Raw genomic sequence first — 17,755 nt, forward strand, 5'->3', positions numbered from 1 at the left:
TAAATTTCCCTGAAGTGAAGATTGAAAATTCTGGTCAGGAACTTGAAAAAAATCAGTGTCTGCCTTAACTCTAACTTGGCCACGCTGAGTATGGGTAATAGTTTCTATGTCTGCCTCCTAAAACGTATGCTGTTTGTCCCATGTGTGCCGGAACACATACAGGATGTGACATGGCCAAGTGAGTGCTTGAATAGAAACCTCTATCTTTTGGATTTCCTTTTCCTTGGCTGTTTGATTTCTCAGCACTAATGTTGACTCAGCTTTCTTGCGTTTAATAGTTTTTATGGCATTTGACATGGCTGATAGCAAAATTCATTAGCCCCAGAGATATTTTTCCCCCCTGCATTCTGCCAGCAGCCTAAATGAGCTTCATACATTCCTGTGTAAACTGGCTTGCTGTGTTAGTGCTCTTAGCTCATTAGCAAGGGAAGGCTGTTTACTCTTCTCATGCATCCAGTGTGAGTCACGTTGCAACCCTGCTCTGCTTGAGGAGAACTTCCCATCTGGGATTTTTCCTATGGGGACTATTTTTTTTTTTTTTTTTTTTTTTAAATCAGGTTTCTGTCCTGTGCCATAGTGAAAAATGAGTTACTCCTGAAATCAGGAGGGTTGCTGTCTAACAGGAAGCCAAGGAGCAGCAATGGTCTCCTGTGTCAGTTGGGTTCATTTGAAATAGGCTTCTGGAATGTAGATTCTTTGGGGCTGAGACCATCCTTTTTGTTTGTACAGGGTCTATCATCTTGGGGGTCCTGGTTCATGACTAGGGCTCCTAGATGCTACCGCAATACAAATAATCTGTGCCAGGGCTGAGCCCCCGCAGCTCTAGGCGTGGCCGTTCATAGTCGTGACACCTCTGGGCTTGCTGCATCAGTTATGAAAGTAAAAACATTGCTGGCACCTCTGTCGTTACAAATTAAGCACTGCAAATAATGGATATTTTACCTGAACTAGATATGCCCAATTCTGTGTGCTGCTGATCAATGCCCATTGTGCATCTATATTTGCCTGGGTTCAGAGTTCGCCTGGGACCAGTTCTAAATTTGGATTGTTAAAATCATCAGAGCCATGACTTGATTTATGGTATGTGGCATTTTACAGCCCATTCCTCCTCCTCTTTCTCGTACCGTATCTTGTGCGTACATAGCACCTCCCAAAGCGCTCCACAAACACAGTATAGACAGGAATCGCTTTGCCAGGCTCCAGAATGCAGCCGATGCTGAAGAGCACACGACAGGGCAGCGTAGGGCAGGAAGTGAAGAACACGCCATCCATTTAAAACCACCGGAGGACTGGAGAGCAGCAAAACATAGCATCTGTGTGCAGCTCAAGTGAACCCACGCTAGGTTCAGCCTGAGATGACAGATAGATAGTTTATATAACCCGTGGGCCACACCTTCAGCAGGTGAAGAAGCCCTTGCATTCTGTACATTTCCCACATGGAAACTACCAGGCCATTCATACAATGCTAGACCGTTCATGTTAGCCCGGAGGGAGCAGAGATCTGAATTGTTGTCCCAGTCTTTGGAGGCCAGAAGAGAGCTGAGGTTGAAGACTAGGGCTGCACGTTCTCAATTAGATGCTACTGGGAACAGAGTAGGCTCTGCCTTCAGAGTTGGAGCCTCTGCCACTTCCAGAAGGGCCTTGGAGAATGACTTCCGCCAGACAAAGCGGCTAGAGTTAGCGGCCTGTCCTTTATGACGAGCAGATGTATTGTGCTCCCACGTGTGGCATATACCACACACCCACAGCTTGAGACGGTGGGAGCGTCTAACAGGGCAGGAGAAGGTTCCCTTGGTAACAGCAATGAGCAAGTGATGTGAATGGGTGCTGGGAAGCCTTAGCTCTGGTGTCCTGTGCCTGCTTCCCTCAGTGGGGGAACGAGGTAAATAACTTTCTCTTGAGCTATCCCCGCCCAGCTGGGAGCTGAGAACGCCGCAAGCTTTTATAAAGCCTGCTCCAGTCACTTGGCCGGTGGTTTAACACCTACCTCTCAGAGGGTGGCAGTCCGTATGCTGGGGAGGGCGAGCGGAAGGCCAATTTTCATCTTGCCCCCCCCACAAAATAGCTTGATGCTTTTCACTGAATGAACAAGACCCCGTCTTCCTCCAGACGTGATCCCAGCGAACTTGCTGCTTGGCACTTGTTTATTGGGGTGACCTGGACTGGAAAGCTGATGTGCCTCTGCAAAGTTCCTCTGAAATGAATCATCAACCCTTGCAGCTTCACTCAGAGGCTCCAGGGAGGTAAATACTATCCCCACTTTACAGATGGGGAAACTGAGGCACACAGACACAGGACTTGCCCACAGTCTCACAGGAAGTCTGTCGGAGCTGGGGTTAGACGTCAGCTGTTACCAGCGCTCAGACCTTGCTTGTGTGTGTCAAGCCTGCACCCCAGGGACCATTCTTCCCACTCACTGCTCTGCCTCCCCTTGCTCGCATCAAGACTGGTGCAGTGTGAGGGTGGGGTGTGCGCTCCTCCCCAGCAATGGGTGCGCTGCTGCCATTATGGTTTTTTACCCTCCTCCCGTGGTGAGCTGGTCAAACATGCTGTGCTGCTTGCTTCTCCATCATTGGCGGGCTGAGGCTGGTAATTGCCTTGATAGGATCACAGCAGTAAACCGGTAGAAATAAGCTTTCGTGTGCTCTTTAAAAATATCAAAGAGAGAAGAAGGTGGGGAGTGAATGCGTTTGAAATTCAGCAAGATCAAAGGCATAATTAATGCACAGCCCGTGTACGTTTATTTTTAGGGCTTCACAAAAAGGTTTTCAGTGTAATTTGCCCTGGCACATGAATGCTCCAGATTAATGGAACCCTGAGAGCTACAGGGACAAAGTGAGAGAGACTTCATTCAGGGGGGGAGGTATTATTCAATACTTGAACATATTTAGCAGCAAGTGACAACTGACTGACTCACTGCAGGTTTCTTGCAATGCACATGTAGCTTAAGCCGTGATCTGGCCAGGGCTGACATGCATTAGATCAGTGTTTCTCAACAATCAGTCTATGAACTGGTGCCGGTCCGTGGCAGCCTCCTTACCAGTCCCTCAGATTTCCCTAACACTGTTTAGGAAGGCAGCAAGCCAGTCCCCGGTATCACATGGGTTGAGAAACACTGCATTAGATGACACTGCTGTCCTATGTGCTGGCAGTACAAATCATTTCAACCCTCTGCTTTAAGGCGTCTCCTGGGAAACAGACGTGTTAAAGAGCACCATCTCTACACACCTTAGGGTCAGTGAGAGATGTGGCTGTGTCTGGCAGTGGCAACAGAAGTGGTCCACCCCCAAAGCTACGTGTGCTGTAACTAGCAGGGTCAGGAACCCAGGCACACTCCACTGCCAGCCCTGCCTTTTTGTTCAAGGCAGAAACCAAGGTGGGTTTGTAGCCTAAAGCCCTATGGCTTGGTTTGCAAAGGGGCTGATCAGCCCCAGCTCCAGTCAAAGTCCCCGAGGGTGTGTCTACACTGCCATTAAGAAAAACCCCATGGCATCGAATTTCAGAGCCTGGGTTGGTTAATGCGGGCTAGGGGGGCTCAGGCTGCAGCATTAAAAATAGCAGTGCAGATGTTCTGCCTTGCACTGGAATCTGGGTGCTGAGACCCCCCCCTCCCCCCCCAAAAAAAACAAACAAAAAAACAAAAAAAAACAAACAAAACCAAAACCAAAAAAACCCCACTGTTTACACTGCAATTTTATAGCCCTAGGAGCCCAAGTCAGCAGTCTTCTATTGCAGTGTAGACATACTCAGAGAGCTCATCCCCTCCAAAGAGGCCTGTGTTTCCTAGGGTGGGAGACTGAAGCCAGTTTAGTCTTCAGTCACAGTTGTACGGTGTTACTGCCTTAGTGTGCATAATATAGGAGCTGAATGATTTCCCAGCTCTGCCCTCTATTGCCCTTTAGCAGATGCAAAAAGGAGGAGATACTTTTTCTCCTTTCCAGATCCTCAGCCTTCCTCTGACCTCTTGTCCCCCTCAGACTCTTAGATTGTATGTGACAGTGGCAGGTCTGGTGCACGGAGATTAATTGCAGCTGCCTTACAGTAATTCCACTGGATGTGCCTTCTTGACAGCTGATGGCAGTGGTAATAACATGCAGCGGGGACTGGTAATAGGGTACAGAGCCTCTGTCCTCCAGGGCTCTGGTTAAAAGCCATCCTAGGGCTGTAGTGACCTGATGACTGTTGGGTCTGAGAGATGTGAATTGGACAATGGCCAAGTGTCCATCTCATCACACAGGCTGCTGTAACTGGCACCCCTTGGTCCTCTCACTCGCCTCAGCAGAGGCCGCAGGCTGAATGGGCCACATAGACTGAACTTCCCCCCTCGCAGGTGGATGGTTCCCGCTTGCACGTGCTTCAGGCTCGTGGGCAGGGCCGGAAGTTTGCACGGCCGAAGCCTTTGCCTTGGCTATTCTGTTCTCTGGGGCTGACAACCCTGCGTTGTCTCCTAGCACTAAAATTCACCCATTTAAAAAGTTGATGCTAGAGGCTGTGACCATCCTCCACCCACCCCAAAACAATGCAGCCCCAGGCACTGCTGCTGTGCTCCCAATAAGGCGCACTCATAGGTGGGGGTTGGACAGGAGCTCCTCCACTAGGAGCTGCCAGTTCATGCTGGTGCCATGGCATTTGCTGCTGTTCTGGGCCAAGCAGCCTGAGCAATGAAGCAGGCGCACGAAGCGTGTTTCCTCTTCTGCTTTGTTGAGATGTAGCTGTGCCTGAGGTCTGCAAATGCCATTTCTGCGATTGAGCTTTGCAGAGTCACAAACTCATTGTGCAGCCTGGAGCCCAAGCCCAGGCTCGCTAGTTTTACATTGTGGGTATGGAAATAAATAACCCCTACATCAAATCAGAGCGCTGCTATCCCTGCACAGTGAGGCTGTGGCTGTAATTTGGAGGTGGAAGCTAACGTAATTTTAAGTCTGTTTCTGGCTTTTAGGCCTGTTTGTTGTAAATCCTCTAAACCTGGGTATACGGGGTCTAGTCTAGTGATCCGAGCAAACTGCGCACTCACTGCTTGACCGTAAGCCATGCACTCAGATTTGTGCCTCTGCCATCCCAGCTGTAAAATCGGGTGACAGCAGCAGGACATCACTGCAGAACAGAGGCTTGGCTGAGCTCTGCATTCCCAGCTGACCTAGGCACTTGCCATCCAGATCTGCATTTGCTCACGCTGCAGGATGTTTGCTTTGCACTGTTGGCGTGGAAGGCAGGAAGCCCCGTCTGCCTCACGAGCTGTCCTCTTCTCTGCTGAGTTGCTGGCTCACTAGTTTTACCTTGCAGCTATGGCACCTGCAGCGATGAAGCTGGGTTGGATTTTGTTTCCTTCCTTAAGGCAGGTATCAAAATGTTGTCATTCTCTCTTAGCTTCCTTAATCATTACCTTGAAAAGCTTACCAGAAGTCTGCTAGCCGGAGAATTAAACCTGCTAGCCAGAAGCCAGTGGGGAGGATGTGGGGCGGGAGACCGGGATCTCCATTGAGCTCCAGCAACAATGCTCTGGTGAGCAGCTCCACTCCCCCTAAGCTGCTGGAGAGGCGAAGGGTCCTGAGATCCATGGCAGGAGTCTGCCCCAGGGCTGCAGGTCTCTTATTTGTCTCTGGCTGGTAGGTGGCTGATAAATGTCAAGTCCCTCCCTATAACCACCTGTGGGTCCCCCATTTTGGCTACCAGAGGGGAAAATGTGTTCTCTTTTCTTCCCCACCCCTGCAGAGTCCTTTAGCCCAAACACTCCTGGATCCTGCAGGGGGTGCTAATTTTTTTCTTGAGACTTTTTTGGTGATGAGGTGTGTTGGAGAAATGGGGGGTCACCCTCCCCCCTTATAAGACCCAGGGCCTACTTGTTCTGCTGCTTCATTTTTCCAAGCAGTCACCAAGAAAAATGAACCTGATTCTGCTCACTTTTACACCTGCCTGGTAGGCTCTGAATAGCAATAACGAAACGGACCAGAGCCTTGTTAACTTTCCTCAAGCAGCTGCCAGGTGAAACAGTGAGCAGCACCAGCGGCGCTGGAACTGTGTCTCCGCGGACTCAGGAGGAAAGAGTCGTGCTTATCTTTACAGCCGTAAGGGCTGCAACTTTAATTTGTATTGCGGTAGTGTCTAGGAACCACAGTCATGGTCCAGTACCCCATTGTGCTAGGCGCTGTACAAACACAGAACAAAAGCTGGTGCCTGCCCCTAAGAGTTTACCATCTCTGTAGAACATCGACAAAGACGGATTAACTTAGACTCCTTCCCTCACTGAGGAAAGCTTCCTGTTGCCACGTCACCAAGAACAGATGGTACATCCACGAGTTGAGAAGAAACTCAAGAATGAAATGGCCAAGCTGCTAACAAAAGCATGGGATTTCTCATTTAAAATCCACCCCCGTGCCCGGAAACCGGAGGGAAGCAAATGTGCCTAGCACCTTAAAAATAAAGCCCTGGGTAGGATCCAGGGAATGACAGCAGTGTCAGGAAAACTGGTTTAAAAGAGAATTATAAAATGCCTCTCCGGAGCACTGGTCTGATCTGGTGTAATGATTCCTACACCAGCGGAAGGGAGTGGGGTGGGTGGGTGCTGAGTCTAGGTGTACTGTGAGCTCGCGTTCGGTCCTTCTTTCCTCACCCACCCCCCTCTCAGGTGAGCGTGAGTTAGCAAGTTAAAAATGAGTCCCCAGGTATGCTCCCGAAACAAAGGAGTGACTCTGGTCCCCGAGGACGTGTCGCCCAGCTCTTTGTGCCAAGTGACCCCTTCTGCCTAGGGAAGGTATGGTACTGGGACTGTGGTTTAATATGTTTCAGTGAGTTTCTGCTGTAGCAGGAGGGCTAAGGAGGAACAGCTCTGACTGGCCTCAAAAGTGCCCTGTCTGCCTCTGATTCGGGCCTGTGTAAGTGCTGGAGGGGCTGGAATCCTTGGGTAGAAGAGTGGAAGCCAAGCGTGTTGGGTTGCAAAAGCAACCTTGTGCTGGCCCCGTGTCCTTTCTGGCAACGTTGTGTGGGCAGCGTACTCTCTCCAGGGTAAAGAGAGGGGCATATTTGGATACAGGTTTTGCAGGTCTGACGAGCAGAGCTGTAGCAGTCAACCGCTTGAGCTCTCCAGACTAGCAGTGGGGGGTTTGGAGCTGCGCTGGGGTGTCTGGAGACTGAGCCGCACCATGAACTGCTCGTAGCTGCTTTTGTTCTCTGGCCTGGCAATGAGCAACAAAGACCCGCCGGCTCATCTTAGCCCACCACCCTCCCATCTGAACCCCTCTCACATGCGTGAATACATTTGTCTCCAGCTGCAAAGCAGGGCAGTGCTATTATCCCCATTTTACAGCTGAGGCACAGAGATGAAGTGACATGCCCGAGGTCACACAGAGTCGGTGGCAGAGCAGGAAATAGGCTCCTGGTCTCTTGTGGTTAAGGCACTGGCCTGGGATCCAGGATGAACCTTTCTTTAACTAACAAATGCATGTCTCAGTTGTTTGATGCTCCCCGCCATGGGAAGTGCCGCCTGTTCTAACGCAGCTGCAACTGTCTTTTTCTTCTCGCCTAGGCTTCCATGTGATTCCCTCTGTGTCCAACATTGTGCCGGAGAGCTGTCTGCTGATCGTGGTGGGGCTACTGGTCGGGGGACTCATCAAGGGGGTTGGGGAGAGCCCCCCGATTCTGAACTCGCAAGTCTTCTTCCTCTTCCTCCTCCCACCCATCATCTTAGATGCCGGCTACTTTCTGCCCCTGCGCCAGTTCACGGAGAACCTCGGAACCATCTTAATCTTTGCTGTGGTGGGGACGCTCTGGAACGCCTTTTTCCTGGGCGGGCTGCTCTACGCCGTGTGCCAGCTCAGCGGCACTGGCTTGGACCACATCGGCTTGCTGGCCAGCCTGCTTTTTGGCAGCATCATCTCGGCGGTAGACCCGGTGGCCGTGCTCGCCGTCTTCGAGGAGATCCACATCAACGAGCTTCTGCACATCCTGGTGTTTGGGGAGTCCTTGCTGAATGACGCCGTCACTGTTGTGAGTGGAGCACACGTGCAGGGCCTGGGAGGGTATGAAACCCTCACGTCAAGTGGCTTCTAAGGCTTTCTGTTCGGGCTGGCGGGAGAGCTCACCTAGAGGGCAGCAGAGGCCAGATTGGGTGCCAAGGTGGCTATGATTGGCTTAGATGCTTTGCTTGCAGAATCCTGGCATATGAGTTGTGTGGATTTAGACCCCCCTCACGCTCCCCACCCTCCCCAACCCCGTTAGACTCTGACCCGGAGATGATGCGGGTAGTGTGGGTTGGTAGGTGACCACCTACGCTGCAGCTCGAGGTATGATTTGCAGCTCGTGTTGAGATGCTGAAGCTAGCTAGCTAGTGAGCAGTGAGGATGTGGTGGGGCAAGCTTCGGCGCAGGCTGCACAAGCGAGCACGTACCTGGGGGCAGGGGAGGGTGTCAGGTGAGCTTGTGCCGCCTGCGCTGCCACGTCCTCCCTGCTATTTTTAGTAAACTGGCTGGATTCCAGCTAGCGCAGGTGTGTCGTGCTGCAGATCAACCCCTCCACGCCGCGGTGTAGACGTAGCCTGAGTTACAGGGTGGTGGTGACAGTATTAGCCCTTCTCTAGGGCTCTTCATCTGGAAATCTCAAAGCACCTTCCAGAGGAAGGCAAAGCATGTTACAGAAGAGGGGATGCCAAGGCACAGATGGGGTAAGTGAGTTGACCAAGGTCAGTGGCAGAGGCAGGAATAGAATTTGGGTCTCTGTTGGCAGAGCTGCAGGTGCATGTGCCTGTCCCGTGGGCACTGACCCTCGACTGGGCTCCTTGGCGCTGCAGTAATACAAGTAATTAACAGTAGCCTTACCCCAGCGTCCCCTCCCTTTACACTCCCTTCTGAACTGATCCCAGAGAGCGCTGGTGCCCTCTGGTCATGCTGAGTGTGCAGGGGGAGGGGCAGCTGGTTTGCTGGGGATCCTCCTCCCTGTGGTGGAAGTGATGCATGCATCCACCCTTCTCTGCCGCTGCAGCGGAGCTGGGGAGGAGCCAGACAGGAAACAGCCTCTCTGATACACACGCTGTCACTTGGTAATGAAGCAACCAAGCCACACTTCCCCTCCAGCGCCCCCGGAAAGGTTCCTTAGTCTGGAGTTAGCTTGACTGTTTTTAGCTGTTTCTTTGCCTAAAGTTGTACAGTTCCTCCCTGGCCCCCTGACGTCTGTCTTTCACTGCCTGGGGCAGCGGTCTCTTCTCTCCTTTCCTGTCCCCATCCTGCACCCTGCTCGGAGTTCTCCGTCTGGGTCGATCAGCGCTGCCTGTCACTGGGCTTTTTTGTGTTGGTTGAAACTTGAGAGGAAGTACATGCTTTAGAGTGCTCGGCCAAGCCTTTAATTCCCCCCCTCCCTCATGGTGCCAGAGGATTTGTTTTAATGTCTATAGAAAACTCTGCTGAGCTTTCTGATGAGGCAAAACTGCAAGCCTGGCGAAACTGTCCCACAAGGGCAAGGGGTGACCTGCTTTGCTGTGTGCTGCCACCCAGATAGACAGCCCCACATCCGGGAAAATCTCTCCCAGGGCTGGGCTGTGCGTGGCTTCGGAAGCCCAGCTCAGCTGGTGCAGGTTTATTCTACATGCTCAGGTCTCACCCCCCAGGGCCATCCCTTCAGAGGTGCAGGACCCAGGGCAAACCACACTGTGTGGGCCCCCCACCCGGTCCCAGCATGAAGCCGGGACCCTGGTAGCAGCCTCCCATTGGGTCCAGCGCAGGGGGGGCCCCCAAAGTGCAGGGCCCGGGGCAGTTGCCCCTATTCGCCCTACCCTAGGGATCATCCAGTAACGCAGAGGACCAGCCAGCAAGAGAACCAAGGTATCGCCAAGTCCTTTCAAACGGGGTATTCTGGAGCCCTGGGAAGAGCCAGTTCTGACACCTGCCATCACTAGATAACCGCTGTAAGAGCTCCTGGCTATGGAGATCTGTCTCCAGTCAGCTCACCTGTGCCTGTGCCAATGTGGGCGCTAACTTTGGTGTGAAATCAGTCTCTTAAATTGGTTGGGTTCCAGGGGATAAGCTGTGCTCAGCTGCTACTGGGCCTGGGACATAGCCTGTAAATAGGCTGCGAATGTGCTGCATTGCTGAGCCCTAGAAAATCTGGGTTTGCACTGGCTCTCAGCGATAGAAAGCACTGACTGCACCACCCACGCACGCTCCCTCCTTTGGTAGCTGTTCCATGCAAAGGAAAATTACAGGGGCCCTCCCTTATGTGGAGGAAGCGTAGCACCAGAGTTGTGGCTCGTGCATTGGGCGTTCAGTCCGAACGTGAAGTCTACCCACGCCTTTGGAGCAGGAATGGGAATCTGGGGAGACTTTTGCTTTCTAACTGCAGGAGCCCTATAATAACTGCTTAACTCTACATGTGCAGCTGTGGCTCTGTGTAATACCGAAGTGACGGGCCATATCCTTGCCGGGGGATCTCTCAGGGTGAGCCCGCGTTGGGCCTGTTACAGAAGGCTTCTCTTTCACAATCAACATTTAGCTTTATACAGAGCCGTAGGTGTGCATGGCCCCTTTAAGCATCCATGGCTCTAGCTCTCTGCCTGCAGCTTGCCATGTGCGCACACCCAGGGAGCCTGCCTGCCCAGCCATTCCCTGCAGCCTGAGCAAAGTCTGGACCGGGGGCAGTAAAGGAATTAAATGCCAATTGTCTCACTGGGCTGGGGTTGCTATGTTTTATTTTGCAGTGCTGGTCGTTGCCTTTGTTCTCTTGCTGCCCGGCCCTGCAGAAAGGGGCAGGTACCTAGTAAGGCATGGGAAAGGAAGGGCATTTGCTGACCCACCCTGGGCTGGGCAGGGTTTCACCCTGGCTGGGTGTATGAGGTTATTGGGACTCTGGGAAGGGCCCCAGCTCTGCGGATAGCAAGTTGTCTAACAGGTTTATCCCTTTGTTGGGTGCCCAGGTATGGCTGACTTTGACTGTGCAGGGCGGGTCGTCCCTCCCTCCCCCCCAATCTGTGCAGGGCAGAACCAGCCACTCCCAGGGGGGCCTGTTCTGCTGTTCTCTAGCTGAGCTTAATAAACCTTTCCTCCAGAAAGTTGTCTTCTGATCCCCGTTCTGAATAAACAGCTCAGTCTTTCAGGAGAAGAGGCTGTAAATCTCCAACCCAGTGCCATGGAAACTGGAGCAGAAGCTTCGACGAGGGATAGCACAGAAAGGAAAGAATTAGCAGGTTCTCTAGCTAAGCGCAAGCTGGCGTCTGCATCGTCACTGATGCTGGACCCATCCTGGCTAGTGGCGGGATGGCCCCACGCCTCTGTCCCAGGGGTGAAATGAAGAAGAAGGGATCTGCATTAGCCTAGCTTTGGGCTGTTCAAGAGCATGGAGCGAGGGGTTGGCTATAGAAGAGTGACTCTGGTGGGAGGCTCTTGTGTGGGTGGCGGGCAGGGTTAAGGTACCAGCTAAGTCACATGCTGGCCCTGCGGGGGTAGGGTTGATACGGCTCCGAAGAGGAAGAGATTGGCATTTAATGTACCGCTTGGGGGGCAATGGTCTCTTCTGGTAAGGCGTGGACTCTTCCCCCCAGAGGAATATCAGGAGCCTTTGGCAGGGAAGAAATAGCAAAGCCGTAGGGAGGAAAAGTAGCGGCACCCCCCAGGGAATGATGTACAGCTCTGGGCCTCGCTGTGTCCAAGGGAAATCCGGGTCTAAGTGCTGGTGGGGAGAGAGCAGGGATTGGCTTCTCTCCCTGTTGAGAGGTTAGTACGAGGGACAGCAGAACACCTCCCACTGTCTTCTGCTCTGCTCTTGGAGACAGTGGCTCCTATTTTACGTCCGCTTCAGAGCGCGGCTGCTGAGTGGCCTACAAAGGGTGATGAGGAAACTGATGTCCAAGAAAAGAGGGAGGTGCAATGCCTGTGCTCTGGCTTCTCTGCCGTACGCTGCCTGAGACTCCCTGCCCCGTAGGCTATTAACTGCTCTTGCCGGGTCTTGGGGAAGGCGCTAGCTCTCTGCACTCATGGCTTCCTGGCTGTAAATTGCTGTTCCGGGGCTAACGCTGTAGCTGATAGTACTTAGCCCAGCGCTCTGCTGCCGCTCACACGGTACTTTGAGCTGAATCCCATGGTCCTGAGAGACATCTCTGCTACCGAATTTGAAATGTCTTGCTGGGTTTGGCGAACCAGTCCCTTGGGAGCAGCCCCCAGTGCCTAGTGAGCAACAGCCACAGGTTGCCTTGCTAAGCGAGATGGCAGAATGTGAGCAGGGGGTCTTGGCTTTTGACTCTTTCTCGCTTGCTGCTACTCGATGCAGCCCAGTGCAGCTTCTGGCTTTTTCAATCTGTTTTGTCCATTCCGGACTGCAAACTCTTGGGAGCAGGGAGTCCGTCTCACTGTGTCTGTACAGCTCCGAGCACAGTGAGGCCCCGTATCACAACTGGAGCTTCTAGGCCCTCCTGGCATACAAATAATAAGAGCTGCGAGCCTTGCTTTGGAGGGCAGTGCTCAAGCGAAGCACCAGCGAACCAGAAAGGAAGGTGGCACCGAGGGCTTCCCCTTCCCAGCTGCTGCGTCCCTGGGGTTGTGTCACGCACAGCCAAGCGCCCCTTGCGATCGCCTTAGATTTGATTAAATAGATATTCCAGGACAGCAATTACCAAAGGGTTTGCAAGCAGCAGGGCTCTGGAACCAGGGGCTTAGATATGTGTGTTTCCTTGCTGTGGTGGAGACTAATGCTCAGTCCCTTTGATGCAGATCTCGTGTTGGCAGCCTCTGATCAGGGCTCCCCCAAGGGGAGAGCCTCTCCTCCCAGCCCTTCATGGGAGCATGGCTGGCAGACTGAAACAGCCCCGTCTCTCTCCCCCGCCTCCCTCCCTCTCCAGGTGCTCTACCACCTCTTTGAAGAGTATGCCAACTTTGACCAGGTGACCGTCATTGACATCATCCTGGGCTTCCTCAGCTTCTTCGTGGTGTCCCTGGGCGGCGTCTTCATCGGCGTCATCTATGGGGTCGTCGCCGCCTTCACCTCCCGCTTCACCTCCCACATCCGCGTCATCGAGCCCCTCTTCGTCTTCCTCTACAGCTACATGGCGTACCTGTCGGCTGAGCTCTTCCACCTCTCCGGCATCATGGCGTGAGTACTGGCAGGGCGGGAGAGTGGATGCCAATGCACATCTGGGAGCCCCTTAATATACTCGCTGCCCTGGCTTCATTGTCTGATTTGAGCTGTGTTTGGCCTGGCATTAAGTCAGCATAACTACATCGCGCAGGGGTGTGAAAAATCCACCTCCCTGAGCGGCCTAGCTAAGCCAGCTTAAGTCCCCGGATAGACAGTACTGGGCTGACGGAAGAATTCGTCCATTGACCTAGTTCCCGCCTGTCGAAGAGGCGGATGGTCTATGCTGACTGGAGAACCCCTCCTGTTGGCATAGGTCGTGTCTACGCTGGAGCACTGCAGCAGTGCTATGGTAGCATTTTAAGTGTAGCTGTACCCCTAGTGACACAGCTAGGGATGTAGCATTGGCCAAACTGGATCTAAGCCAGTATCTCCAGTTGTGGTTTCAGAGGAAGGTGGAAGAAACCCTGCAGTAGGCAGATACGGGGTAATCTGCCCCTGGGGGAGTCTCCTCCTGACCCCTTTTAGTTAGCGCTTGTCTTTAGCAAGCAGGGTTACGCTCCCTCACAGAGAGCTCTAGCATTTCCTGCAATAGCTCCGGATAGGCTTGTTCTCCGTAGAAACCTCCAGCCCCTTTTTGAATTATGCCGTGTTCTTGGTCCCAACAAGATGTGTGCTATGGGCTTGCCCCAGTTTAACTACAGCGATTCTACTAATTCAAGGCCCTAGCGCACAGCAGATGGAAGCCGGCGTTGTGCCAATGCAGTGCACCTATGTTGGGTTTGCACTAGTGGAACTGACCTAGAAATAAGGTGAGAACTTGTTAACAGTGAGGGTGGTTAGCCGTCAGAGCAGCTTGCCGGGGATGGTGGGGGAGCCTCCATCGCTGGCAATTATTACATCAAGACTAGGCGTTTCTCTAGTTCAAACAGGAATTAGTTCAGGGAAGTCTCAGGCTGGCGATGACCGTGGTCCCTTCTAGCCCCGGAACTGATGAACCACATGTGAATTTCCTGAACGTTGGCCGGGCTCAAGGCGATCGCCAGCGAGAGCCGAACCCTGCAGGGATCAGAGGCCCTCTTCAGGGTTTTAAATTGCACTGGGACAAGAATGCAAATGTCCATCGTGTGTGTTCCAGGAGAAGAAGCGGAAGCTTTCCTGGAGAGGGAGCTCGGGGGTGCAGCACTTAATTCCGTCCCAGCAGTAATACTATTCCGCACTTGGGTAGCACTGTCACCAAAAGGCCTCCAGGCATGTTAGATGGGGAAACTGAGGCACCAGAGATCTCACACCAATCCGTGGCAAAGCTGGCAGTAGAACCCAGTCTCCTGCTCCAGTGACTCTAGCTCTGTGGCAGGCCCGTAGCACTGGCAGGGTCTGTTTCGCTGCTCCAGTCCCACCCTTGGATGGGAGCTGAGCCCCTCAGGGTATGTCTACACTGCGAACCCATGGCAGCAAATCTCCGAGCCCAGGTCAGTTGGCTCAGGCTCATGGGGCTAAAAATAATAGTGTAGACATTCGGGCTGGGGCTGAAGCTGTGAGAGCCCGCAAGGGGGGAGGGTCCCAGAGCCCGGTTCCGGCCTGAGCCTGAAGGTCTGCCCAGCAGCGTTACAACCCTGAAACTTGAGCTCTGCGCACCAGAGTCCACTGCCTCGGGCCAGCTGCCGCTGTCCTTTTACTGCAGTGTCGCCTAGTGATCCTGGAGTACCTGGAGAGTTTGCTTTTACTGCAGTGTCGCCTAGTGATCCTGGAGTACCTGGAGAGTTTGCTTTCACTGCAGGTGGCTTGAGCTCCTGTGTCACATACGCTCATGACGACGGCCCCTTCTGCAACCTCTCCCGCCCTGCCCTTGTGGCCAGAGAGACGCGTTGCTGCCTCCTTCCCTCTCTGCCACTCGCGCTCTGAATGGCGCTCTGCCTCGGCGGCTCAGCTGCACTGTGGGCTGTGTGAGTCACTGCAGCGCTTTGCTGCCAAAGAGGCCAGCGTGCCAACAACGCGGCATGCCGGGCCCTTCGCCAGCAAAGTGCCCTTTGCCGCACAAGCCAGGCTCTCGGTGAGCTGGGGAAAGGGCTGAATTCTAGCCATGTCCTGCATCCAGTCACCTTCTTGAGCCGTGCCCTGCCCAGGGACTCCTCTGCTGCTTTCCTTGGTGGTCCGAGGTAGCTGGCCGAACTCTGGCCCCACCTGCACTGGTAGTTGTCGTTAGGATTGTGCAGAGCGGCTTTTCTCTTATCAGGTCTCTGCTGATGGGCTGAGCCAAAGGAGCCCTAAGGGGCTGCGGGGGTCAGCGTTGCTCCAGGGCATGGAGTCCTGTTGGGGGCTGGTTTCCTTGGCTGCTGGTTTAAGTCCTCTCCCCTCCTCCTCCTCCTCTGCAGGCTCATTGCCTCCGGCGTGGTCATGCGCCCTTACGTGGAGGCCAACATCTCCCACAAGTCCCACACCACCATCAAGTACTTCCTGAAGATGTGGAGCAGCGTCAGCGAGACCTTGATCTTCATCTTCCTGGGGGTCTCCACCGTGGCCGGCCGGCACTACTGGAACTGGACCTTCGTCATCAGCACGCTGATCTTCTGCCTCGTCGCCAGGGTGCTAGGTGAGACGCTGGGGCCCAGGTGGCCTGGTCGCTCTCGTACCCTAGCCAAGCATGTAGACCTCTCCTCCAGAGCTGGAGAGCAGCGGTAGTGCCCTGTGAAGCTGGCTCAACTCGCTTCTCTTTCAGAGCCCTAGATAGGGGCTGTTCTATTCTCGTCTTCGCTAGGTAGATCACGGAGCCGGGAGGCTGCAGTGGCCCGGTTTCTAGAGAGCGTGCAGCACGGCGGGGGGTGGGTGGGAGGATCACTTATCCGGCCTTCTGGGAGTGCCAGGCTGTAGTCATCCACCAGCACTTCACCTCTACATCACTGGCGGAATGAGACTAGGGGCCAGACTGGCCCCTAGCCACTACTGCCCCCCCCTTCCCCTAAAAAGATCACACCCGGTGCTTTCCCTTGGGTGAATTGAGCACTTAATTGACAGCCCTGGAGACCAAAGTCCTCTGCTTATCCACAGAACAGTAGCGGTTTCCTTCTCTGGTGCTGCCTCGGACCTGGGCGGCGGAGCCCCACTGGGGGAGGCAACTCAGCCTGCTTGGCCCCTTTAAGGGCACTTGTCCATTGGGAACTGGACTGAGACCTGCCCTGCCCATCCCATGTCACACAAGCCCCTGTGCCGCCTCCAAGTGGGGACATCTGGCTGCTGTCAGCCTGGGCCAGTGAGAGGTTCTAGCATAGGCTCTGCCAGGCCACTTGTCCCAGGATGCTCTAGACACAGCACTAGGATGATGACTCGGCGGTTGCAAGCCAAGATTTGGGAGGGGTGGACACGCAGACCATGGGGATTCTAGCATTGCCAGCCATTGGCTTTCATCTCTGGAGCTCTGCGTTTCGCCCCTTCCCCCAACACAGCACCCTCGATGGAAATGGCTTTGCTGCATGTGGCTGGTTACGTTGATGGAATAGTGTGGCTGGTGTCAGTCAGGGGCTGACGTGTGTGCGTGTGTGCGTCTGTGCGTGTGCGCGTGTGCGCGTGCGTGTGCGCGTGCGTGTGCGCGTGCGTGTGTGCGTGTGTGTGTGTGTGTGTGTGTGTGTGAGTGAGTGTGACTGCTTATGTAACCGCTCGTGTAACCTGGAGGAGGCCTGTCCTGTCCTCCCCGCTCACTCTCCAGGTGTCCTGGGCCTCACCTGGTTCATCAACAAATTCCGCATTGTGAAACTGACCCCCAAGGACCAGTTCATCATCGCCTACGGTGGCCTGAGAGGGGCCATTGCTTTCTCGCTGGGTTACCTCCTGGATTACGAGCACTTTGACATGAGAGACATGTTCCTCACGGCCATCATCACCGTCATCTTCTTCACGGTCTTCGTGCAGGTAGGCGGGACTTCCCCTTCCTGTCCTTGGTGCGTTGCCAAGGCTCTGGTGGTGGGCGTCAGTCACGAACATGGTTTCCCGGGAGCTTCTGGCTGAGAGTAGCTGGGGAGCAGATGCTGGGGTCCGTGGCTGCTGTTGATGATGAGCTGTGTAAGCCCTAGTGGGGTGGGACAGCACAGTGGGTGGTCACCTGGCGAATGTACTAATGGGGAGTGCACGGACGTGGAACTCGGGACCGCTTTCTCACTTGGGGAGCTCCGTGATTTTCAGCAGCTTTCAAAGGCTGTGATAAGTCCCAAGCAACTCCGGCCTCTGCCTGGCGTTACTGGGTGCTTTAGTTCCATTATAGGCAAGGGCCCCCAGGAATCTGAGCTTCCTGGGGGCTGATCCCTGCATTCCTGTCACACCAGGGAACGGGAGGGCGGCTTGTACCACATAGGCAGAGGGGTATGACTCAGGTAGAAAAGATGCAGCCTGCTTCCTGTCTCCAGCTGTGGCTGTCCTAGGCCTTGGAGGAGGCAGGAGTGCCTGGGTCCGTGGTGTCGTGTAACAGGACAGGGAGCGGGTTCGCTGGCTCCAGGATGGCAGGTTTTGCTTCAGTGCAAGGATGGTGCCACCACTGGGGCTGGTGCCTGCATTTCACGTCTCCACCAGGTGAGGGCGAGGGTTTGCACAGGGGCATAACCAGGCCTGCTCCTCCCTAGGGGATGACCATCCGCCCCCTGGTGGACCTGCTGGCTGTGAAAAAGAAGCAAGAGACGAAACGCTCCATCAACGAAGAGATTCACACCCAGGTAACAGC

At 54.0% G+C, this 17,755-nt stretch overlaps 1 protein-coding gene across 4 annotated transcripts in view; it reads left to right on the forward strand.

Annotated features, from left to right (window-relative positions):
• Positions 1-17,755, forward strand: part of SLC9A1 (solute carrier family 9 member A1) — a 61,652-nt gene that overhangs the window by 28,124 nt on the left and 15,773 nt on the right. For all 4 annotated transcript variants that reach the window (XM_067543303.1, XM_067543301.1, XM_067543300.1 and 1 more), the window contains exons 2-6: positions 7,523-7,983; positions 12,815-13,065; positions 15,423-15,640; positions 16,751-16,953; positions 17,658-17,747. In XM_067543303.1, the coding sequence (XP_067399404.1) occupies positions 7,523-7,983; positions 12,815-13,065; positions 15,423-15,640; positions 16,751-16,953; positions 17,658-17,747 (1,223 nt within the window). The remainder of the gene's footprint in view (positions 1-7,522; positions 7,984-12,814; positions 13,066-15,422; positions 15,641-16,750; positions 16,954-17,657; positions 17,748-17,755) is intronic.

Source organism: Emydura macquarii, unplaced genomic scaffold, assembly GCF_026122565.2.
Source record: "Emydura macquarii macquarii isolate MOO-44397 ecotype Brisbane River unplaced genomic scaffold, CSIRO-AGI_Emac_v2 contig_820, whole genome shotgun sequence".
In the NCBI taxonomy this organism is placed as follows: Eukaryota; Metazoa; Chordata; order Testudines; family Chelidae; genus Emydura; species Emydura macquarii.